The sequence below is a fragment of the Rhinichthys klamathensis genome, unplaced genomic scaffold, assembly GCF_029890125.1.
Source record: "Rhinichthys klamathensis goyatoka isolate OS25496 unplaced genomic scaffold, OSU_Roscu_1.1 h1tg000076l_1, whole genome shotgun sequence".
NCBI lineage: Eukaryota > Metazoa > Chordata > Actinopteri > Cypriniformes > Leuciscidae > Rhinichthys > Rhinichthys klamathensis.
Genome location: NW_026606618.1, coordinates 4257174 through 4282102, shown reverse-complemented (window position 1 = coordinate 4282102; position 24929 = coordinate 4257174). Strand labels below are relative to the sequence as shown.

General features: G+C 38.4%; 1 protein-coding gene across 1 annotated transcript; it reads left to right on the top strand.

Moving 5' to 3' along the window:
* The first annotated feature begins 51 nt into the window (after positions 1–51).
* Positions 52–23388, top strand: LOC130085397 (serine-aspartate repeat-containing protein F-like). Its single transcript, XM_056251146.1, has 17 exons — positions 52–732; positions 1293–1408; positions 5993–6149; positions 6399–6591; positions 6777–6872; positions 7412–7507; positions 8057–8152; positions 8692–8787; positions 9326–9421; positions 9961–10056; positions 10520–10615; positions 12078–12209; positions 12343–12462; positions 12577–12699; positions 18037–18072; positions 18741–18926; positions 23132–23388. The coding sequence occupies exons 2-17, from the start codon at positions 1300–1302 to the stop codon at positions 23183–23185; spliced, it is 1782 nt and encodes a 593-aa protein (XP_056107121.1). The 5' UTR covers positions 52–732; positions 1293–1299; the 3' UTR covers positions 23186–23388.
* Positions 23389–24929: the final 1541 nt, after the last annotated feature.

The following is a 24929-nucleotide window of genomic DNA, read 5'->3' as shown; positions in this document are numbered from 1 at the left end:
GTGTGTGTGTGTGTGTGTGTGTGTGTGTGTGTGTGTGTGTGTGTGTGTGTGTGTGTGTGTGTGTGTGTGTGTGTGTGTGTGTGTACTTGTATTTCTTACTTTATGGGGCCCAGTGACCAGGAGCACACCAACGGTATGGGGTCCAACAACCTTGTGGGGCCCGAAATGGTGGGCCCCACACCGATTTCAATGTAAACTGCCTCAGAAGCCTCTGCTGATATGCCTCATGCTTTTTTTTCACTTTCCCCACAAGGTGATAAAAACTGGTTATGAGTGTGTATGTGTGTATGCTCTCTATCGCCCCTGTAGCTGGGAACGTGGTATTGCAGCAGATACACACTACCGGAAGTGTGTGTGGCTTTAGCCAATGAGAAAGGCCCACGGAGAGGGAGGGAGGAGCCGTGTAGTTTTATTGGATGCGCCCACGCTACACGCACATTGTTACTGGGTTTTAATCTTCAATTCCTCGTGTTTTGACTCTGTTTCAACTGAAGAAACACTTCATGTAGGCTAAGCAACAGGATTCTGTAATCCTATAGTATTTAACTATACATCTGATATAGTTTAATGTGTATTTCTAGTCGTGTGAACAGAATGATGCTTAATGAAGTAAGGTTTTAAACAGATGGCTAACATTAGCTGCTAAAAGTTCACGGAGACGGCATTTTAAACCGGAAGTTCCACGCGCTTCGACTCTGAACACACGGAAAACACTCTTCATGTGAGAAACCGGTAGGTGAATTTATTTGACTTTTTACATGATATTCGTTTCAATTCTTACTCAATTTCATAGCGCACCTAAATGATAGTTAATGATGTAGGATTTTATTCAGATAGATAGCTGATAATGTTATGAGCTGGTGATGCTATTTATAGATCGATAGCTGATCATGGCGGCTGCGTAAGAAGCATTTTATTGCATTAACGTTACATGATAATTTGACTCCGTTGTCTTTATAGTTTTGCAAAAATCCATTAATGTATTGGTTTGCCAACTATTTCACAGACTTTTTTTAGCTCATGTTTTAATTTATCAGACATGATTGCAGATCACGTGCAGCTGACAGACTATCTGTTTATTGATCTATTTTACAGTATTTACAAAATGGCGGAATAGATCTAACTATCATTTCTGTGTTGTTGTCTGACCTGTGCAAGGTAGGCCTACATTTAGATCTTAAACCACTGAATATTAACGTTACATTACTTGAAATTGTTAGATTTTTTTTTTAAAGCTAATTTCCCCATGCTAATTTTATTTATTTTTATTGTGTATGTGTAACTATTTTCAGAGCCATAATGTTGAAAAGAAAGACAAGGATACGGCCTGTTGATGATGCCAGGACACACATTCTGTCATTGAGGGACAAGCCTGGGTTTATGGAACGATTTATCGATAGTAACAAAGGTATGGGACAGCATATTACACATTCATTTCTTAGTACTGATCGTTTGCATACGCTTACATGATAATCCATGTCTTTGTAGTTGGAAAATTATAAATTAGCATTGGTTTTGTAAAAGTGTCCACATTGTGTGTTAATAATAGAGCCAGGCCGATATTAGGCATTTTCCTAACTATTGGTATCGGTATTTATAATGGCCGATAAATTAATATTTTAAATGCGGGATGCGGTTATTCATGTCAGGGTGGCGCTGCCAATAAAACCTAAAAGCTGTCACAAAGAACTGGCAAAAGTAATGATTATGAATACATCAAATATAGCAAGGAGACATTTTAATTGTTTATTAATAAACAAGTGTTTTCAGTCAGTGTCGCTGCAAAGATGAACTTACGACGCTGACTCGCGATCTTCAGTGAACACGCCAGAGAGAAATGCACATTTCATACGGATTACATTTAGCAGAGATCAGTCTGTCTTTCTTTTTGAATTTTTCTGTTTAAAAGTAGACATTTCAATATAGATATATTTCTCAGGGGCCGTATTCACAAAGAATTTTAAGGCTAAAAGTAGCTCCTAACTGGCGAATTTAGGAGCAACTCTTAAAAATAATGTCACTCCTAACTTAAGGACTCCTAATTTTTTTCACTAAGAGTAATTCACGAAGCATTTTAGCCCTATAAGTAGCACCTAAGTCTGGGACAGCTTAAAAGAAGTCGAGAGGACTCCTAACTCACTAAGACCTATTCACAAAGGATTGTAGCGCATACCACCGCCTCTCGCAGTCGTCCGGGCTCCGCGACACAAGCGGGAATGCTGCATTGATCTGCAAACAAATCCTCTCCCATTCTCACGCTTAGTTTTGCTTGATATCCCAGTGCCGAATTTCACTTTGATTATGTTTTTTTTTTTTTTTTTTTTAAGCACCAACTCGGCCAGCAGCAGTAACTGATCCTGCGTCCAGTTGGGCTTTCTTTTTTACGTTTTGGCGACTTCATAATCCACTGTCATTCAACTATTACATTACTTCAATAAGAGCAACATTTCCTTGCTTTAAGTAGTCTATTTAGGCTAATAGGATGTCAATTAACCAAGCAAGTGTTAATGCAAGTGTTGTTTTTCATTATTAGGCAAGTGGCGGTTTTCATTGGGGTATTAGACTACCTTAATTTAATTTAATTCACGACTTTTCTCTCTCTCTCTGCCTTTTTAGAATCACACTTAACTGGAGCCTGCACAAACATGTCATTATATATGCATTTCGATGACATTACTATTATTAATTTGGTGTAGGACACAGACATATTTAGATGTCGTAATTCCATGATTTGTTGCGTCTGTGTTATGCTCCGCATGATGGCCCTGTCATCTAACAACCAATCACCGTGATCACTGCGAGGAAGCTTGTGCATGAGAACTGACGTCATCCATAGCAACGAAGACTCACTCTTAGTTTAGGAGTTGTCATTTTCCTTACTAAGAGTAGGTCTGAAAGGTGCTGTGATTCTGTGATTGTTTTTTCCTTTAAGAGAAAACTCCTAGCTTAAATATTTTAGTGCGATTTAGGAGTACTCCTAGTGGTAAGATAAAATTCTTTGTGAATACGGCCCCTGGTCTATATGCTGAGTTTCTGTTCATTTATGAGACGAGCTCCAGTTCACCCGCCGGCGCCTCCATGTTGATTATCTATTGTTCGCTATATTTACTTCTTATTTATTAAAGGAGAACTCCGGTGCAAAATGAACCTTTGGTCTAATAAAACATTGGTACCTAGTCAACCGTTCTCTGAGATTTGTCTTCATGATAATCGGATGTAAAGAGTTTTATCTCTAAAAACTGTTTAGCGTATAACGCTTGTAATGGGGGCATATAATACACTTCGTGTATACAGACCATACAGACAGGAGCCATCTTTGGAAAACAGTCTCGACTAATCAAACCACGAACGACGTGCTAAGTGAGCTGAACTGTATGAAGTTCAGTGAACTTCTGAACTGTATGAATGGCGTTCGTGGTTTGATTAGTCGAGACTGTTTTCCAAAGATGGCTCCTGTCTGTATACACGAAGTGGACTGTCTTTATCTTTATCTTTATCGGTCTGTACACTTACACAGTTCTCAATGCTTCGTTTTGCATGTAGGGACCCTCATTATGTTCCTGTGTTCGTGTGGGGCTATTTTGAGCCTTGTTAGTGGTATAAACTAGCGATTTCTTTTTACTTATTATATGCCCCCATTACTAGCGTTATACGCTAAACAGTTTTTAGAGATTACTAGCGTTATAAGCTAAACAGTTTTTAGAGATAAAACTCTTTACATTCGATTATCATGAAAACAAATCTCAGATAACGGTTGACTAGGTACCAATGTTTTATTAGACCACTGTACTGTACATATGAAATTAAAAACGTTTTCATTATGATATTATTAATTTTACTTTAGTAAAAAGATCTGAGTTATTCCTCCACTGGTAGAGATTAGAGGAATTAAGACTAAAAATAGAAGATAATAAGGTTTTGTCAGTGACACTTTTGATATTTATTGGTACAAGTTATGTTTTATATAATGTGACTAAATTAAAATACAAAGTCGTTAGTGAAGATTATGCAACAGTATTTAGAATAATATAACATGCAATGCAAACTAGTTTGGTTACAGCTCAAATGTATCATTCTCATTCTATCATTCACCCTGCCTCCATTACATATCTTTGTCACACAAGTGTTTGATCACCTCATTTGAGTAGGGTTGGGTACCGAAACTCGGTGCCAATAGGGAACCGGTTCCGACGTAAACGGTAGTAACCGGACCGAATAAGAACGACAATTTCGGTGCCTGACTTAATTAGGCACATGCGCGCGTGCGCACACACACACACGCACAGTCTCTTCTGTCTCGCATGCGCGCTGCCGCGCTCTTGCTCGCAAGGTTTGTTTGGCTGCATTTCACGTGTAAAGTTACGCGTCAGAACGCCCTCTGGGTGTGCCGATAGTCTGAATCCCATATAGAATCAAGCCAATACATTGGCTAATGGCGCGGGCGCCGCCTCGACGCACTTACGTCTTCATATTATGTTGGCGCGCGCGCCATCTGCTCCTCAGATTTCTCTGCCGAAAAAGGAAGCTGGTCGGCAGCGCGAGGAGCTTGGCAGCGTCTCGTTCCCTATTGAGAGAACATAGGTTACACCAGTAACCAGAGATGTTCTCTTTCATAGGTTCACTTAACGCTGCGTAGCTAAGAAGCAGTGGATTTGTAGGCTGCTGTATCACGTGCCGTTTGAACTGACGCGCTACAGCGATCTGTCACATTTCTAAGAGCCAAAACGTTATTTATTGTGTGAATCTCGTAAAAATATTGACAGAATCTGACAGTTGTGGATTTGTTCCATATCAAAAGTAACCTTCTCTGTCTTGTCTGTCGGTGTCCTCTTTGTCCGCGATTTTTCTCTGCGTGAGAAAATGGATGTGTGGCGTGAGATCGTGAGTCTCACGGTCAATGCGTGAGAGTTGGCAGCTCTGCCTGCAAGTAATCTCTATTAATCTCCAGTATTATTACATTGTTTGATACAATATTGTTTTATTTGATATTATGTAAATGTGTAAAATGTAGCCTAATGTAAAAAAAAATATTTTATATTGGTTTTATTATTACCGTATGTTACTTGTATTTATATTGTTTAAAGATTTAAGTTAATATTGTGTCCAGTTTGGCCCTGTAAATAAAAGGGTATTATTTTTTGATAAAGTGTGTGCGGTTTCGTTTTCTTAAGTACCGTTTCAAGAACCGTTTAAGCACTGGAACCGTTTAAAAAATACCGAGTAGGTACTGGTATCGGATAAAACCCAACCGATACCCAACCCTACATTTGAGTGGTCATTGCAAAAAAAAATTTTTTATACTGTGTATTCTATATACAGTACCCATCAAAAGTTTGTACACACCAATAGGAAAGTGTCCAAACTTTTGACTGGTACTGTACTATAATACACATATACATAATATTGCTACTGTATTGTAATATACACATAAATAATATCGGCCGATATCGGTATCTGTCTTTTTTTATCGGTATCGGCCCCTAAAAATCCATATCGGTCGGTCTCTAGTTAATAACCTGAATCACAGACCCCATCCACACTACTGCGTTTTAGTTTAGAAAGGGAGAATTAAAACGAATACGATCTCAGTCCAAACCAGCGTTTTAGCTGCATATTAGAATTGATCTCGGGCCACATTAAAACGACTGAAAACGTGGATCACGTGACCATTCACCAACACTGGGCATGCGCGTGGCGGTGTAAACCTAGAGACTTTCAAACATAGACTGTAAAAAAAATGCTTTCAAACATCAAAATGTAATTTATTATGTATTTGTGTAAATAAATGCTATGCTATTTAAAAAGCTAAATTGCAATGAACCATGACGGGTAGCCCTCTGTGCGCACACACTCGAAATTAGTATTGGTACCGTTCAGATATTTCAGTATCGATATTTTTGACAACACTAGTTATACCACATCTGTATGTGAAGGGTTAAGACAACACATTTTTCTTCCAGTTAAATGTATTTTTAATTGTTTGTCCTCATAGGAAGAGGAGTGTTTACTACCCAGCCTGTGGAAGCCGGAGCTTTTGTTTTGGAGTACAGGGGTGAACTCATTTCAGCAGAAGAATGCCGGGCAAGAGACTACACTGAGTTACAGAGCACATTTCTGTTTGAATTTGAGTGGCAGAAGCGTCACTGGTGGTGAGCATGGAAACACGCATGTTTTGTAGAGATGTTGAAAATTCTAATGAAGACATGTAACACACATTATTGAGTAGCTGATGAATGAACAACAGCAGGACCAATCTTTTAATCGCACATGGCTGGTGAACCGCAGCAGTTAATTCCAATGATAAGTCTTGAAGTCCCCCTGCTGTCAATCATTTTATGGGTGGTGAAATTTGGTATTGTAGTTCAACAACTAAAGGGTGGGTTTCTTATTTATTTTAGTATTGATGCATCCAAAGAAGACCGCTCCCTTGGAAGATTGATTAATGACAATCACAAATCTCCAAACTGCACCATGAAAAAAATCGTAGTAAACGACAGGCCACATTTGTGTCTATTTGCTGTGAAGAAAATTGAAATAGGAAGTGAAATCGAATACAACTATGGTGATTCACAATGGCCATGGCGTAAAAAGGTGAGTTGGTTATATTAGCTATACTGATTTTAATTATTTTTTTTTAAGTGCTGAATAGCACAGCTACATCTGTTTTCTACAATATGTATTTCATTATAAATCGTATATTAACCTGATTATCTATGCATAGCTATGTGATCTCATATGCATGATCTGTTTCTTAGAACTTTTTGTATGATTTCCAGGGGCCAAAGCAGCAGACTTCTGTTCTAGAGACCAAAACATCCCTAACAGATCACTCTTCCCATGATGACTCCAACAAAGATGCTGTCGTCACACAGGTAAAGGAGTAACGTCGACTCTGTCATCACAATCTATTCTAGACTTGCCCTCATGCTGCATGTCAAGCGCTCACACACACACATTTCTAGTCTAGGCCTTATGGGGCCCACACACACATTTCTAGTCTAGGCTTTATGGGGCCCTCCCCTCAAACGAATGAATTCACAGTTAAGCTCAAACACACACACATTTCTAGCCTAGGCCTTATGGGGCCCACACACACACACACATTTCTAGTCTAGGCTTTATGGGGCCCTCACGTATGGATCTCACTCTTAGGGATTTTACATCATTGGTACAACACCTGTCAATATTTAAAGTAGTGTAATTGCAGGTGTAATTCAACACTTCTCAAGCTGCTGCATGTTCAGAATGAGTATTTTGGATGTAATGCATTGCAACATCTTATTTGTTGCTGTTACCTCTAGAAAAGATGAGTGTATGCTCTTATATTTCAGCTGTGCTAGATGAGAAACTGTTTTCACATGAGCTAACTTTTGTTAACTTTGGTTTCTGTTGTTTTTTGTCTGATTTCCAGGAGCCAAAGCAGCAGACTTCTGTTCTAGAGACCAAAACATCCCTAACAGATCACTCTTCCCATGATGACTCCAACAAAGATGCTGTCGTCACACAGGTAAAGGAGTAACGTCGACTCTGTCATCACAATCTATTCTAGACTTGCCCTCATGCTGCATGTCAAGCGCTCACACACACACATTTCTACTCTAGGCCTTATGGGGCCCACACACACATTTCTAGTCTAGGCTTTATGGGGCCCTCCCCTCAAACGAATGAATTCACAGTTAAGCTCAAACACACACACATTTCTAGCCTAGGCCTTATGGGGCCCACACACACACACATTTCTAGTCTAGGCTTTATGGGGCCCTCACGTATGGATCTCACTCTTAGGGATTTTACATCATTGGTACAACACCTGTCAATATTTAAAGTAGTGTAATTGCAGGTGTAATTCAACACTTCTCAAGCTGCTGCATATTCAGAATGAGTATTTTGGATGTAATGCATTGCAACATCTTATTTGTTGCTGTGACACTTGCTGTTACCTCTAGAAAAGATGAGTGTATGCTCTTATATTTCAGCTGTGCTAGATGAGAAACTGTTTTCACATGAGCTAACTTTTGTTAACTTTGGTTTCTGTTGTTTTTTGTCTGATTTCCAGGAGCCAAAGCAGCAGACTTCTGTTCTAGAGACCAAAACATCCCTAACAGATCACTCTTCCCATGATGACTCCAACAAAGATGCTGTCGTCACACAGGTAAAGGGAGTAACGTCGACTCTGTCATCACAATCTATTCTAGTCTCGCCCTCGTTGCGCATGTCAAGCGCTCACACACACACATTTCTAGTCTAGGCCTTATGGGGCCCACACACACATTTCTAGTCTTGGCTTTATGGGGCCCTCCCCTCAAACGAATGAATTCACAGTTAAGCTCAAACACACACACATTTCTAGCCTAGGCCTTATGGGGCCCACACACACACACATTTCTAGTCTAGGCTTTATGGGGCCCTCACGTATGGATCTCACTCTTAGGGATTTTACATCATTGGTACAACACCTGTCAATATTTAAAGTAGTGTAATTGCAGGTGTAATTCAACACTTCTCAAGCTGCTGCATGTTCAGAATGAGTATTTTGGATGTAATGCATTGCAACATCTTATTTGTTGCTGTTACCTCTAGAAAAGATGAGTGTATGCTCTTATATTTCAGCTGTGCTAGATGAGAAACTGTTTTCACATGAGCTAACTTTTGTTAACTTTGGTTTCTGTTGTTTTTTTGTCTGATTTCCAGGAGCCAAAGCAGCAGACTTCTGTTCTAGAGACCAAAACATCCCTAACAGATCACTCTTCCCATGATGACTCCAACAAAGATGCTGTCGTCACACAGGTAAAGGAGTAACGTCGACTCTGTCATCACAATCTATTCTAGACTTGCCCTCATGCTGCATGTCAAGCGCTCACACACACACATTTCTAGTCTAGGCCTTATGGGGCCCACACACACATTTCTAGTCTTGGCTTTATGGGGCCCTCCCCTCAAACGAATGAATTCACAGTTAAGCTCAAACACACACACATTTCTAGCCTAGGCCTTATGGGGCCCACACACACACACATTTCTAGTCTAGGCTTTATGGGGCCCTCACGTATGGATCTCACTCTTAGGGATTTTACATCATTGGTACAACACCTGTCAATATTTAAAGTAGTGTAATTGCAGGTGTAATTCAACACTTCTCAAGCTGCTGCATGTTCAGAATGAGTATTTTGGATGTAATGCATTGCAACATCTTATTTGTTGCTGTTACCTCTAGAAAAGATGAGTGTATGCTCTTATATTTCAGCTGTGCTAGATGAGAAACTGTTTTCACATGAGCTAACTTTTGTTAACTTTGGTTTCTGTTGTTTTTTTGTCTGATTTCCAGGAGCCAAAGCAGCAGACTTCTGTTCTAGAGACCAAAACATCCCTAACAGATCACTCTTCCCATGATGACTCCAACAAAGATGCTGTCGTCACACAGGTAAAGGAGTAACGTCGACTCTGTCATCACAATCTATTCTAGACTTGCCCTCATGCTGCATGTCAAGCGCTCACACACACACATTTCTAGTCTAGGCCTTATGGGGCCCACACACACATTTCTAGTCTAGGCTTTATGGGGCCCTCCCCTCAAACGAATGAATTCACAGTTAAGCTCAAACACACACACATTTCTAGCCTAGGCCTTATGGGGCCCACACACACACACACATTTCTAGTCTAGGCTTTATGGGGCCCTCACGTATGGATCTCACTCTTAGGGATTTTACATCATTGGTACAACACCTGTCAATATTTAAAGTAGTGTAATTGCAGGTGTAATTCAACACTTCTCAAGCTGCTGCATGTTCAGAATGAGTATTTTGGATGTAATGCATTGCAACATCTTATTTGTTGCTGTTACCTCTAGAAAAGATGAGTGTATGCTCTTATATTTCAGCTGTGCTAGATGAGAAACTGTTTTCACATGAGCTAACTTTTGTTAACTTTGGTTTCTGTTGTTTTTTGTCTGATTTCCAGGAGCCAAAGCAGCAGACTTCTGTTCTAGAGACCAAAACATCCCTAACAGATCACTCTTCCCATGATGACTCCAACAAAGATGCTGTCGTCACACAGGTAAAGGAGTAACGTCGACTCTGTCATCACAATCTATTCTAGTCTCGCCCTCGTTGCGCATGTCAAGCGCTCACACACACACATTTCTAGTCTAGGCCTTATGGGGCCCACACACACATTTCTAGTCTTGGCTTTATGGGGCCCTCCCCTCAAACGAATGAATTCACAGTTAAGCTCAAACACACACACATTTCTAGCCTAGGCCTTATGGGGCCCACACACACACACATTTCTAGTCTAGGCTTTATGGGGCCCTCACGTATGGATCTCACTCTTAGGGATTTTACATCATTGGTACAACACCTGTCAATATTTAAAGTAGTGTAATTGCAGGTGTAATTCAACACTTCTCAAGCTGCTGCATGTTCAGAATGAGTATTTTGGATGTAATGCATTGCAACATCTTATTTGTTGCTGTTACCTCTAGAAAAGATGAGTGTATGTTTTTTTGTCTGATTTCCAGGAGCCAAAGCAGCAGACTTCTGTTCTAGAGACCAAAACATCCCTAACAGATCACTCTTCCCATGATGACTCCAACAAAGATGCTGTCGTCACACAGGTAAAGGAGTAACGTCGACTCTGTCATCACAATCTATTCTAGTCTCGCCCTCGTTGCGCATGTCAAGTGCTCACACACACACATTTCTAGTCTAGGCTTTATGGGGCCCACACACACATTTCTAGCCTAGGCTTTATGGGGCCCACACACACATTTCTAGTCTAGGCTTTATGGGGCCCTCCCCTCAAACGAATGAATTCAGTTAAGCTCAAACACACACATTTCTAGTCTAGGCCTTATGGGGCCCACACACACACACATTTCTAGTCTTGGCTTTATGGGGCCCTCACACACACACATTTCTAGTCTTGGCTTTATGGGGGGCTCCCCTCAAATGCTCGCTCCAATGTCAACCTAGATACACCTAGATGTACCATACCTAGATATTAGGGGTGGAACGGTTCATGTATTCGTATCGAACCGAAACGGTACGGGCGTCACGGTTCGGTGCACGAATTTACACGGAGAATACACGGTATAAAAATAAATAAAACTCGCGTGCAAATTAATTAATGTAATGTGGAACTACTGTTAGATACGCGGGTTCTTTAGGGACATATAATCTGTACCATCGGCTTAGCTCTGAATGCGCGTTCACTTCAAACGTTGGCTACGCGCGTCCTATTCGCTTTGGACTAGCGTCGAACTAGACGCGAATTTGAAGCTCTATTCGCGTTTGGTGTGACCGTGACCGCATAATGAACAGGCTGCGATGTCAAGATTGCAATGCTGGAGTGTGTGTGTGTGCGAGAGAGAGAGAGGCCTACAACCTAACTATAACCTACAACTGTCACCCAACCAAAATCACATACACACTGTTTTAAAAGCAAAACATATTTATCCAACTCCATTTCAAAACAGTCTGTCTTTTGGACATTCATCATATTGCATTGGTTTCCATTTCTTCTCCTCGGAGCACTAATCTTACACATTCTACATTGATTAAAAAAGAAAATCGAATGTGTTTTTAATGGTAGTATTATTTTATACAGAAATCAATTATTTATAATTCAGATGAGAATAATGTTACATTGCCAATTAATAATGTTAATTAAAATTAAGGAAAACAAATATATTGATCTGAAATATAGCAAAATAATTTTAAATGAATAGTACAATTACCAAACATATCGCAAGGTCTTTTTGTCTTTTTATTAATTTAATTAATAAACTAATTATATAAAACTATTGTCAGTGCACTACAAATAAACTGGTTCTATGCCTTTATTAATAAAACTTATTTAAAAAATACAATGCCTTCTGCATTTTTGTTTTGCTTTTTCCCTCCATTGTACCGAAATCGTACCGAACCGTGATGTCTGAACCGAGGTATGAACCGAACCGTGACTTCTGTGTACCGTTCCACCCCTACTAGATATGTTTTCTATTATTAGTAGCGTGTCCACATGTTTGTGCTAATATTAACTCTTAATGTGTATTTATTTTGTTTAATTATATTTAGGTATTTACCATCAAAGGGTTTTCCCTAGTGAACTATCCCGAAAGTGATGAGACGGATGAGTATATTAAAGACAACCCTCCAACTCCACACTGTGATGTTGTTCGAAAGAAGACGAGGAATGGAAACATTCAGGTATGCTTCAGATACTGTACTTTAAAATGCTGCTGTTTCTATAAATGGTTCAAACGTACTTCCCCGTGACTAATTTTAATAGAATGTAAGCCAAAATGTATTACATCTTGAAATTGAAACTCCTTTTTTGCAGGTGGTTGGAGTAGCTGATTTTTCTGATCCTCTGATTGACTCAAATGAGAGTATAATAGATGAAACTGATGAGGATTCTAGTCTGCAGTCAGACAATGAAGTTGTTCCAAAAAATATTTTGGTATGTCTCTGACACTCTGGGCACATTTCTACCAAAATATTTCCCCTGTATTAGATTTCCATAGAATGTGAACAAAAATGCATAATCATACATGACATAATTCCCTTTTTGCAGATGGATAGAGTACCAGATTTTTCTGTTCCTCTTAATGAGTCAAGTGATGACAGCATGGATGAGCCTTCCACTTCTATGTCTGAAATGGCTTCACAAAGGCCGAGGAGAAACTGTCACCGCCCTGTAAGCCTAATTTTTTCATACATTATATCACTTAATGGTTAGTGCTAACTAACGCAGTGTGGGCGGCGTCAGATGTTTAACGACATACCGCTGATCATGTACTTCAAAACAATTTTACCCCCAAGCGAAATACAAGAACTTCGCCGTGAGTATATCGGGGCCTTTACTCTCCTCACGTAATAAGGGAAAACTTTGTTCATATTGGAACTCGATCTAACAGCTTTGTGTAACGATAAAGGTAAACATTAATAAAATACATTTTTTTAAAATATTTTTATAGCCTGTGATGCGACTAGAGAGGAGTCAAATGCACATCTCCAGAAACTTGAGCCTTAAATAGTTTATAGTCAAACTATAGTACTAGTAACTTTAGTTATTTCACTCATTTACCTGATGCTAGGGATGCTCCGATCCGATATTCGTATCGGGTATCGGGTCCGATACTGCCATTTTTGCCGGATGGGGTATCGGTCAGACGAGGCCGATCCAAATCCGATATTGTGCGTATAGCCTACTATTCTGTGTTATTGTTAAGCCCCACAAAAGGCACAAAAACATTATAAAGCACCATAAAGTTTTCGTGTACTATATTACAAGTGTTCTTAAGCCATTATAGTATAATGTGAGATAGAAATGAACATTTAAGTCATTAAATTCAAAATCACGTAAACTTTTCCCTCCGCTGCGGCTGTCATTCATTCTCCATTCAGCATTCAAACAGCGCGTCGCCTTCGGTTACGAGTCAGTCAACATGATGAAACCCTCTCCAAGATGATTCAATGTTACTCTTATTATACTTGATCTGTAGATAAAGCTCTATGGTTTCGCATAAAACAACTTTATCTTGCTAGACTTTATTGCTGTAACTTAATCCTGTTACTTTCTACCGGCCGGGTGTCTGTTAGATCACAACACTGGAGTCAGCTGCACTATAATTGTTCTTCACACGCACAGTAACTAAAATTTAAAACTGTTAAAAGAAAAGGTTTAATAAACTATTGCATAGATAGATACTGTATAATACACTATGCGATATGTCTTTCGTTTGTGCTTTGAACTTTTCAATGCGGACTCGACGCGCGATTCCGTGTTGCTTCAAGCGCATCATTCTGCGCTCGGGATGCGCATAAGCGCTTTGTGCCGCACTGTATTGCAGCCTTTCATAATCATAATACAGTGACGCAATGAAAGATTATTAATAGCCTTTCTTGTTCTATCTATCATATGTTGCTGCCTCATTAAACAGCAGTGCTATACATTTAAAACATGTCTCAATTTTATAGTAGCCTATAGCTATAAAATAATTTATCTTTTTGATTTTTATCTTGTTTTTCATGAATGTATTTTACAACAATACAAAGAGCAATGTGTAACGTTTTACCAGATTTAGTGTTACATTTATTGTCTCTTATTTGTTTTTTTCACTAAATGTTCAGATTTTATACAATTATTGTCGACTCGTGATTTTTCTAGACTAAATTTTATTGCTGAATTATCCACTAATCTAGTTTATAATAGCATTTTTGTCATAGATTATGATCATATATTTTTTGAATTAGTTTTTCTTTATAATGAAGTTGTCTGTATTAAGTAGATTGTGTTTAACACACAAAAGAGTGCTTATCAGAGTTCAACACACAAAGAGTTACATAAATTCTACTTGATTTAAAAAAAACTGTGTTGGTATCGGATCGGCATCGGTATCGATCGATACTTTGAATTTTTGGTATCGGATCGGTTCTGAAAAAAGTGGTATCGGAGCATCCCTACCTGATGCCAGTCAATTGTTTCTCCAAATAATATTGATAGGGGTGTGCCCTTTTATGCTTTTCTCTATATTCTCTTGTTTTTAGGCTCTTGGTCTAATCGTTATCAACAGTACGTTTCTAATTTCATTTACTTGGATTAAACTTAATCTACATTTTACTTAACGCCCCTATAGAATGTATGTCATCCCAATATGCAATGGTCAGTTTATCATACTAAAGGATTAAAATGTAAGAATTCTCAAATTACTCTATCCCATTCCAGATGTGCATGACCTTTATTGCTCACATGAGTAGTTTAAGAAAATAAACTTTTAGATATTGAGACATGGAATGGAAGCCGATGGTAACCAACATTTTCAAGACTTGATTAATGATAATCCATGTCGATACAATTGAAAGAAAGCGCTCTGTTTTATAAATCCATGTTAAAGACGTTTCTTACAGTAGTCCATAACTGCTGGTCAAAACGAGTTGTGTATTTATTTCAGTCATGTTATGAAAGGTCACTGAACAATAGTCATGCATATCTGGGATGAAGGTGAGCTAATTTTTTTTTTGTCTTTTTTGGGGGGACTAATCCTTTTTAACTTTTTTTTTTTTGAAAGATTCAAAGGAGTCTTGTAGAATCCGATGACTCATGTTGCGATAGTGAAGATGAGTATATTCCAAATCCCAGGGAGGAAAGCAATGACAGTGACTGCAGCTTGGAGTTATCCCTGGAAAATAAAAGGAAGAATGTCAAAATGTCATCCATTAGTCAGTGCAGAAACAAGTCTTCAAGTCAGAGCCGATTTAAGTCCAGTCAGAACAAAAGTGAGTCTTCAAGTCAGAGTCGATTTAAGTCCAGTCAGAGCAGAAGATTTGAAACAAGTCATGACTCGGTACAAAGATTTCCTGATAGCCTAGAAGGAAAACACAAGGAGACGAGTGTTTCAATGACACCTGAAGAAGAGCCATCGATCTTTGTTAATCCAGTTTTAAAGAAGGAGGATGGTTCCAGAAGATATAATAAAAAACATCACTGCTTGTATTGTGGACAGGTAGTTCAGAAAATGTCAAGACACTTGTCGCGTAGACACAGCGATGTGGTTGAGGTCGCAAAGGCATTAAGCTTGCCAAAGAATTCAAAAGAAAGGCGACGACAGTTGGATTTTATCCGAAACAAGGGTAACTTTGAACACAACACTCAAGTTTTGGAGAGTCGCAAAGGCAAACTCATCCCATGGAAGCAGCCAAAGAAAATGACAGATGGACAAGAATTCATGCACTGTGTTTATTGCTATGGAATGTTCCGAAAAAGAGTGATGTGGCGTCATTTTCAGGTCTGTAATTTCAAGCCTCAGGGTAAGACATCTAAACGAGGTAAAACAAGAGTTCAAGCTTTGTGTGCATTTGCTGAACCTGCTCCAATTGGATTTAGCGACGCGTACTGGAAGTTCTTAAGTGGTATGAATCAGGATGAGGTTGCAGTTGCTATTAAGGAAGACCGCTGCATTCTTGAGTATGGTTACAGACAGTTCAGAAAGAATGAGTATGTAATAAGCCAGCACCAATATATTCGACAAAAACTGAGAGAGCTTGGCAGACTGTTACTGGAAGCAAAAAAGTTGACACATGTGAAGACAATCAAAGAACTCATAAAGCCTGAAAAGTACACCCATGTTGTCTCGGCTGCAAGATGCCTTGCTGGATTCAATGGTGAAACTGGCAAATATAAACGTCCGTCTCTTGCTCGCAAAGTTGGACATGGCTTGCATGCTTTAGCCATGTTTATCAAATCTGAAGGATTGAAGATGAAAGATACACAGACTACCAAAGATGCTGAGGAATTTGCACTGCTATACCAAGAAAGTTGGAAATTTGACATTGCAAGCCAAGCGCTAACTCAGCTTAACCAGACAAAGTGGAATTCTCCTCAGATTCTACCATTCACACAAGATGTCCACAGACTTCATTTCTATTTGTCTGAGAAACAGCAGAAGCAATTGAATGCCCTGCAAGAAGAGCCTTCTCCCTTGAACTGGAAGGACCTTGCTAAAGTGACCCTGGCGCAAGTTATCCTCTTCAACCGACGAAGAGCAGGAGAAGTATCCCGAATGTCCTTGTCGGCGTTCCTGTCAAAGGATACATCAGAGACACACGAAGATGTTAACCTAGCCCTTACAGCACTTGAGCAGAAGCTTTGCAAACATTTTGTTCGGATTGCCATAGTAGGAAAGAGAGGAAGGAAAGTCCCTGTTCTCCTGACCCCGGTCATGAGAGAATCGCTCGATACTCTGACTGAAAAGCGAGAAGAATGTGGAGTACTGAGTGAAAACGGATACTTGTTTGCATTGCCTCTCTCTGTCCATTATTTGAGGGGTTCCGATTGCATTAGGCAGTTTGTGAACGAATGTGATGACATCAAACACCCCAAAGCACTAACCTCAACAAAACTTAGGAAACACATTGCTACTCTGTCGACTGTTCTGAATCTCAAGACTACAGAACTTGACCAATTGGCAGATTTCCTTGGGCATAACATTGAGGTCCACAGAAAGCACTACCGCCTTCCAGAGGGCACCCTCCAGCTTGCTAAAATAAGCAAAGTTCTTCTAGCGCTGGAACAGGGACGGCTAGGAGAATACAAGGGGAAGAATCTGGATGAAATTCAGCTTGATGTGACTGGTATTAAGTCTTTTTTTATTATTAAAGGGATACTCCACCGTTTTTTCATATTAAACTGTTATTCCCTTAACTAAGACGAGTTGATACATACCTCTTTCATCTCAGTGCGTGCACTTAATCGCTCTGGCGCGCCATGACACTTTGATAGCACTTAGCTTAGCCCAGTATATTCAATGGTATCTAACAGCAATGAATTTAGAAGTGACCAAACACATCAATGTTTTCCCTATTTAAAAAGTTACACGAGTAGTTATACTACTTGTGTAACTGTCACTAGCACTTATCACTAGCACACCTACGTCGCGTCTGAACGTGACAAGTTTAATTCGTTTGAAGTACTTGTATTAAATGTTACGCTCTCAGATATAAGAAAAAAATCCCTATTATCTCTAGCCAGGGCCTTGCGCTGATTTCCTAAAAGAGTTTGCAGATTTTCTCTCAGATCTATTGGTCAACGTCGATAAAGCATTAATTGTTGGAGATTTTAACATACACGTAGATAATTCAAATGATGTGTTAGGGGCTGCGTTTACAGATTTATTAAACTCCTTTGGGGTCAAGCAAGTGTCTTGGTTAAGGGAATAACATAGTTTAATATGAAAAAACGGTGAAGTATCCCTTTAAGGAAAGTTAAAAAGCACAGCATTGTCCATCTATAAATCGTTCTCTTTTAGAATAGCAGATAGTATTTGATAAGTAAAAGAATAGAATTGATTATAACAGAGTTGAAGTATTTGACCTCAACATACTGAAGAAGAGGGCAGGTTTTATTGTTATAATGTGACTAACTTGATAATTTTTGTCTATTCAGCTATTTATGTAGCCATTTTGTATACTCTTGACAGATTGATTGCAGTTTCAGGTTTACAGCTCATTCATATTGTATTACTTGCTGTTTTAGAGACTGTTGACATGGATGGGTGTTCACAAGAGGAAGGTATGTTTGTATGATTTAAAAAAAATTGGTTATGAAAGATCTCTCATTTAAATTAGACAATTAAATGTAGATGTTATTGCACAATCATTACAGGATTGCACATATTTGGATGTTGCATTAATATAACCTTTCAGTTTAAATTAATAGTTGACATGTTTTTGACATGCTGCCTGTTGCATGTGGGTAATGTTTGACATTGTTTCCAGTTGATTGTGTGGCACAGTAAGCTACACCACAGGTATAGTTATCCAAAGGTAGTTGATCTCCACAAGAATTGTGTCCTTTAGCAAGATGATTCATCCCATTGCTCCAGGGCTATTGCCACTGTAATGTGTTCTGTAAGTTGCTTTGGGGAGAAAGTATCTGCCAAGGGCATACATTTAAATTGTGCTCCCAGTGTGAATGCAAGTCTAATTTAAACCGGCTCTCTCTACCACTGTATTGTAGAATTATGGAAACCATGTGTAATTTGTTGTTCAACTCGATTTGTTTATGTATAGCGCTTTTCACAATACATATCTGCAAGACTCGTGCCATATACTGAATATTTATAAACTTGTACTGTTGATCATTGCTTTTTATGTCACCATGACACAAATTTTATGCATAATTGATCCTTAGTTTATATTTTGATTTGTATTTTTCCTCAAACTTTTTTTTGCACTCAGATGACTTTATTCCAGACGTACAGGAGCCTGAAGTTGAGGACAGTGTGGCATCCACACAAGAACCTACATCCACACAAGAACCTACATCCACACAAGAACCTACATCCACACAAGAACCTACATCCACACAAGAACCTACTTCCACGCTGCATTCCCAATACCAGAGAAAGTCGGCAAAAAAGAGAGGTGAGCTTAGAAATGTTAAGTGGATTGATTTGTCCCGTTCGTCTTGAAGACAGAAAGCTTTATTCTGAATTATATTATTTTATCAAATCTTTACTTTTGATCACTGCACATTGATAGCTGTCACAATAGGTTTTGTTTACACAGTCTAATATTCTGATTATAGTTGATTTACAACCTCAAACCTGAATGAGTTTGTTTCTTCTGCTGAACACAATAGAAAACTTCCGGTGGCGCTGCACGGCTGCGACCCGGGCTCTGGCTACATGTGTCTATGTTTTAATGTTTTGTTTGATTGCTTTCTTTTATCTATTTTAGTTATTTATTATCTTATCAGTTAGAGCGCGCTAACGAGTTACTCAATGGCAACAATCGCACACATTCTAGTCTGGATATTTATTACGTGGGAGCTCTTATCACTATGGCTTTTAACAACCACTATGTGTGGAGAGACTCGAACTCTTATATCATATACAAGAGAAGCTCTGTTTTTGCTCTCACCTCGATTAGTGGATTTAAATACGTTGGTGGACATACCGGAGGAGCTGAAACGGAATCCAGATCAACGCTGGAGATCTCGCAAAAGGGGCAGACGAGGTGGAGTTTTACAGCGTCTTAGACGGAGGTCAAACAGGCCGCCTCTCCCTTCCATTATTCTCGGGAATGTACGATCACTCAGAACCAAGATGGAGGAACTCCGTATCAACGCCAGATCGTGCTTCGAATACCGGGACTCAAGTGTAATGGCGTTCACAGAAACTTGGCTTCATAAGGACATCCCCAGCTCGCTTGTGGAGATTGAAGGCTTCTCTTTAATTCGAGCGGATAGAGGGGAGTCCTCGGGAAAAGTCAGAGGTGGAGGAGTTTGTGTGTACGTGAGTAATGAATGGTGCACACAATATACTGTGAAGGAAACCGGCTGCACTACTGACGCCGAATACCTCTGTCTCAGTCTAAGACCTTTTTATCTCCCGAGGGAATTTGGCAATGTAATACTGTGTGTAGTGTATATTCCTCCTAGTGGTAACGCATCCAGAGCTGCCTTAAGTATATCTGACTGTATTCAAAAACAGCTACAGCGAACCCCTGGAGCTCCAGTCGTTGTCTTAGGCGATTTTAATCATTGCAAACTTGAGCCATATCTACCAGGATTTTTCCAATATGTTAAATCTGCGACCAGGAAGAATAATGTTCTGGATAAATGTTATGGCAACATCAAGGATGCCTATAAGGCAAAAACTAAACCTCCCTTATCCACGTCTGACCACAACATAGTTCATTTAATACCGACATATAGAACTGTTTTAAAAAGAAACAAACCTTTGGTCAAGACAGTAACTATGTGGGATGAAGGAGATGTAGAGACACTAAAAGGGTGTTTTTTAAGTACGGACTGGTCAGTATTTCATGATATCGATTTGAATACAGCTACTGAGACGACTACGGACTATATTCGCTTCTGTGTGGATACAATAATCCCAAAAAAGGAGATAATGGTGTTTCCTAATAATAAGCCTCACATAACTAAAGAAGTGAAAGCTTGTATCAATAGGAAAAAAGCAGCTTTTCGGAATAAGGACCGGATGGAGATAAAAGTCGTCCAAAAGGAACTGAATAAATTATTATGGGAAGCTAGGAAGCGTAAAAAGGACTACATTGAACAAAACTTCTCATCTATGAACAATAAAAAACTGTGGAACTCACTAAGAACTATTTCGAACATGGATTCCAAAAAACAACGTTTCATTACTACTGATGATTTTAAGAAAGCAAATGAGTTGAATTACTTTTTTGCAAGGTTTGATAATAATGATCCTGTTAAGGAATGTGAAGAGTTTTTGCTAAATGTTGATTGTGCAATGGGTTTAAGAATAATTGTGGATCCTCAAGAAGTTACTGCTCTGTTTCGTAAAACTTGCACTAAGAAATCAACTGGGCCAGACGGTATCTCAGCTTATCTCTTGCGGGAATGTGCAGAAGAACTAACCCCAGCTTGGTGTCCAATTTTCCAGCAATCGCTAGACAATCATACGGTTCCGTCGTTATGGAAAAAGACTATCATTACGCCAGTTCCTAAAAAAACAGGTGCTGTTGATAATAATGATTTTAGACCAATTGCTATAACTTCTGTAATTATGAAATGTTTGGAGAAGTTTGTGATATCAAAACTGAGATGTAGTGTAAATTCATTATTAGATCCATTTCAATTTGCCTATACAGTGGGAAGAGGGACTATCGATGCTGTTAATACTATCACTCATTTGACTCTTCAACATCTAGAAACCTCCAATGCCTATGCACGATTGCTCTTTGTAGATTTTAGCTCCGCTTTTAATACGCTTCAGCCGCAGTTACTTCTGAGTAAGCTTGGAAAGAGTGATGTTAACCCTTTTATTATTAAGTGGCTCTTCTCTTTCTTAACCAAACGTACTCAAATTGTAAAAGTAAATAATACACTCTCTGATCTCATACCTATTAGTATTGGTGCGCCTCAAGGTTGCGTATGTTCTCCTTTTCTGTTTACTTTATATACAAATGACTGTCTTAGTATAAATAAAAATAATTATATAATCAAATATTCTGATGACACAGTAATATTGAGTCTTTTGGCGAAAGATCATGATATATCAGTGTATCAGTCTGAAATTGAGAATTTTGTGCGGTGGTGTAATGTAAATCATCTCATCATAAATGCATCAAAAACTAAAGAAATTATAATAGATCCAAAAAAACTAGGTGATTACAGCCCAGTCATCATCTATGATAATTTTATTGAGCAGGTGGATACCTATAAGTATCTAGGTGTGGTTATTGATTGTTCATTTACTTGGAAAGCCCACATTGATTACATTGCCTCAAAATTCCAACAACGCTTGTATTTTTTAAGAAAACTTCGGCTGTTTGGTGTAAATCAGAGAATTATGCAATTATTTTATTATGCCGTTTTAGGTAGCCTTTTAAATTATGGCATGCAAACTTGGTATGGCAATCTTTCGGTTCAATTAAAATCACAGCTTGCACGTCTTGTGAGAATTGCAATGAAAGTTATGGGTATAAGAGAGTACTCATCACTACAATCAATTTATGAATCGTTGGTTTTAAAGAATGCACAGACAATAGTAGGTGATACCAGCCATGTTTTATTTCCAATGTATGAGTTGCTGCCATCAGGGAGACGGTATAGAGTCCCATTGTGTAAGAGTAACCGTTATAAAAAATCCTTTATTCCTTTATCAATTAATATGTTAAATAGCAAGATGTAGTAATGTAGGTCTATAGTTTGTGTGTGTATTTGTTGTATGTATGTTATGTATTAATGCAGCCTTGAGTCCAAGACAAATTTCCTGGAAAAGGACAATAAAGTATACAAACAAACAAACAAACACAGAAGACATTTTAAAGAATCTGGGTAACCAGACAGTTGATGTCACCAATGACTTCTATAGTATTTTTTTTCCTACTATGAACGTCATTGGTGCCGTCAACTCTCTGGTTACCCACATTCTTTAAAATGTTCAGCAGAAGAAAGAAACTCATACAGGGTTGGAACAACATTATGGTGAGTAAATGATGACAGAATTTTGGGGTTAAACATTTTCATTATATGATCAAAAGAAAAATTGAACTCTATAACGATTTGCTTGGATTTAATCAAAAGTGTGGGATGCACAAAGGGAAGATTTTGCGTTTACACAAGTTTTAATATATTCATCTGCATATCATTTCCATATGCATATTCCCATTGATGTGAGACTGCTGTGTTTAACAGGACAATACATAAAATATGAGATAGAGACTGTAAAAATCGAGTATCTTTGCCTTGTTTTTAAAATAAAAATGTCCGTACAACAAAGTATATTTGCCAAAATTGTATAAAATACTTTTAAGTAGACGGTCTACTAATGCTGTAATGAGAGTTAGTTGACATGTAGGTGCAATGTTACTCCGTTAACAGAATGTCTAAAGGGGACCATCAAAATAAAGTGCTACCACACCTTTTACTGGATTGCACTGATTTATTATTATTAGTCAAATGTTTTATTCAGAAACAAACTAAGAGTACTTTTAGCCTCTGAACCAAGTCAATATGGCAATGAATGACCTGTGTGATCAATACAATAGTCTTTCAGTTCAGATTAAGGTTTAAAAATCCTGAACTTAAGACATTAACCTAAACTTAATAACATGTTCTTTTTATGTTTACTTAGGTAAAGAAACTGCTGTCAAAAGAAGCTGGACAACAGATGAATGTGCGGCAGTAGAAAGACACCTAAGGAAATTCATTGTGAGGAGCCAAGTTCCAGGGAAAAAGGACTGTCAGCGCTGCGTTGATGCAGAAGCTCAAGCGTTAGGAAATCGAGACTGGAAGGCGGTCAAATACTTCATCAAAAATCGTATTTCTGCCATAAGAAGGAAAGTACAGTGAAATACAGGTAGCTCAACGTATTGGATGCCTTCCCACTAGCATTTATATCGGGATATACATTTTAAGTGTTTTCAACAGTTTACATTTAGTTGTTTTCATTGTATTATCCTCTTAAAGGGTTAGTTGTCATTTACTCTTTTTTTGTCATTTCAAACACATAAGAAATTAGTTCATCTTTGGAACATAAAATATGTTTTGAATGAAACCTGAGAGATTTCTGTTCCCTCCATTGTTTGCATTGCCTCTCTCTGTCCATTATTTGAGGGGTTCCGATTGCATTAGGCAGTTTGTGAATGAATGTGATGACATCAAACACCCCAAAGCACTAACCTCAACAAAACTTAGGAAACACATTGCTACTCTGTTCATCCTAAACTTTCAAGCTTCAGAGCATTTATAACGTAGAAGTAATCCATGTGGTTTAATCCCTGTTTTATAATGTGAATGCGCTCTCACTTAATCCACCCACTTAACATTATCCAACAATTGCAATAACTGTGAACTGGACTTTGCATTGATGCAGCACACACAATTATACACATTTTCTGGTTAATAGTGATTCTTTGCCTCGTATGCCCTTTTCCTTGTTTGTTATATATTGCTCTGCCCTGTTTTTGTGCTATTGTTGATCTCACTTAATCAATCTATTATTCATATTCTCCACCAATGCAATAACTGTGAACTGGACTTTGCATCGCTGCAGCGCACACAATTATTCTCATTTTTCCTGGTTACTAATAATTCTTCGCCTCGTATGCGATTTTCTTGTTTGTTATTTGTCACATTGATAACTTTTTCTTTATGAATGTTTTGAAGTTTGAAAGTTTAGGGTGAACGGTTTTTAAATGGAAAGATGGAAATCTCTCAGGTTTCATTCAAATATCTTCAGTTGTGTTCTGAAGATGAACAAGTTTCTTATGGGTTTAGAATGCCTTGATGGTGGGTGAATGAAGGCAGAATGCTCATTTTTGGGGGAACTAACCCTTTAAAGTTCTTTGTTGTCTTATACTATAACATATAAAAGGGTTAGATCCAGTCAATTGTCTTAAGTGTTTTATAGCAACAACAAAAAAAGACTGTTGGATTGTGTTTCCTTGAGTTGCTTATAGCATGTTTATTGCTGTAACATTTATTTTGGTCAATGTTATTAAAATGTTGTATAACCTCTTTTTGAAAAAAAAAAAACATTGTGTAATACCAAATATATGTTCATTGAGGACGAATCATGTTTTAAAGTTGTTGTTTTTTAATCCAGTGTTTTGTGTAAAATATTACTCACTGTATTAGTGCTATAATTCCACTGGGTCTTAATCTTTATTCATCAGATGAATAGGGAGTTTTCATGTGAAGTCCTCAATTTAAATGAGTATATTATCTTTAAGCTGCAGTGAACATGACTGGCTAGGAACACAACTTCATTAGAAATAGTGGACAAGTAACCATGGGACAAACAAGATCCCCTTCAGCAAAACCGCACAGTTCATTCAATAACCAATACAATGCAGAGAAAGTACAGTTGGTGTCCTGCAGACTGAAGAAGTTCAGGCTGTGACCAAAATTTGAGGGCTCATTGATTTAGA

Coding starts and splice junctions, on each gene's coding strand:
- LOC130085397 (XM_056251146.1), top strand. CDS start 1,300: ATGTTGAAAAGAAAGACAAGGATACGGCCTGTTGATGATGCCAGGACA. Junction 8,153..8,691: donor AAGATGCTGTCGTCACACAG/GTAAAGGGAGTA, acceptor TCTGATTTCCAG/GAGCCAAAGCAGCAGACTTC. Junction 10,616..12,077: donor AAGATGCTGTCGTCACACAG/GTAAAGGAGTAA, acceptor AATTATATTTAG/GTATTTACCATCAAAGGGTT.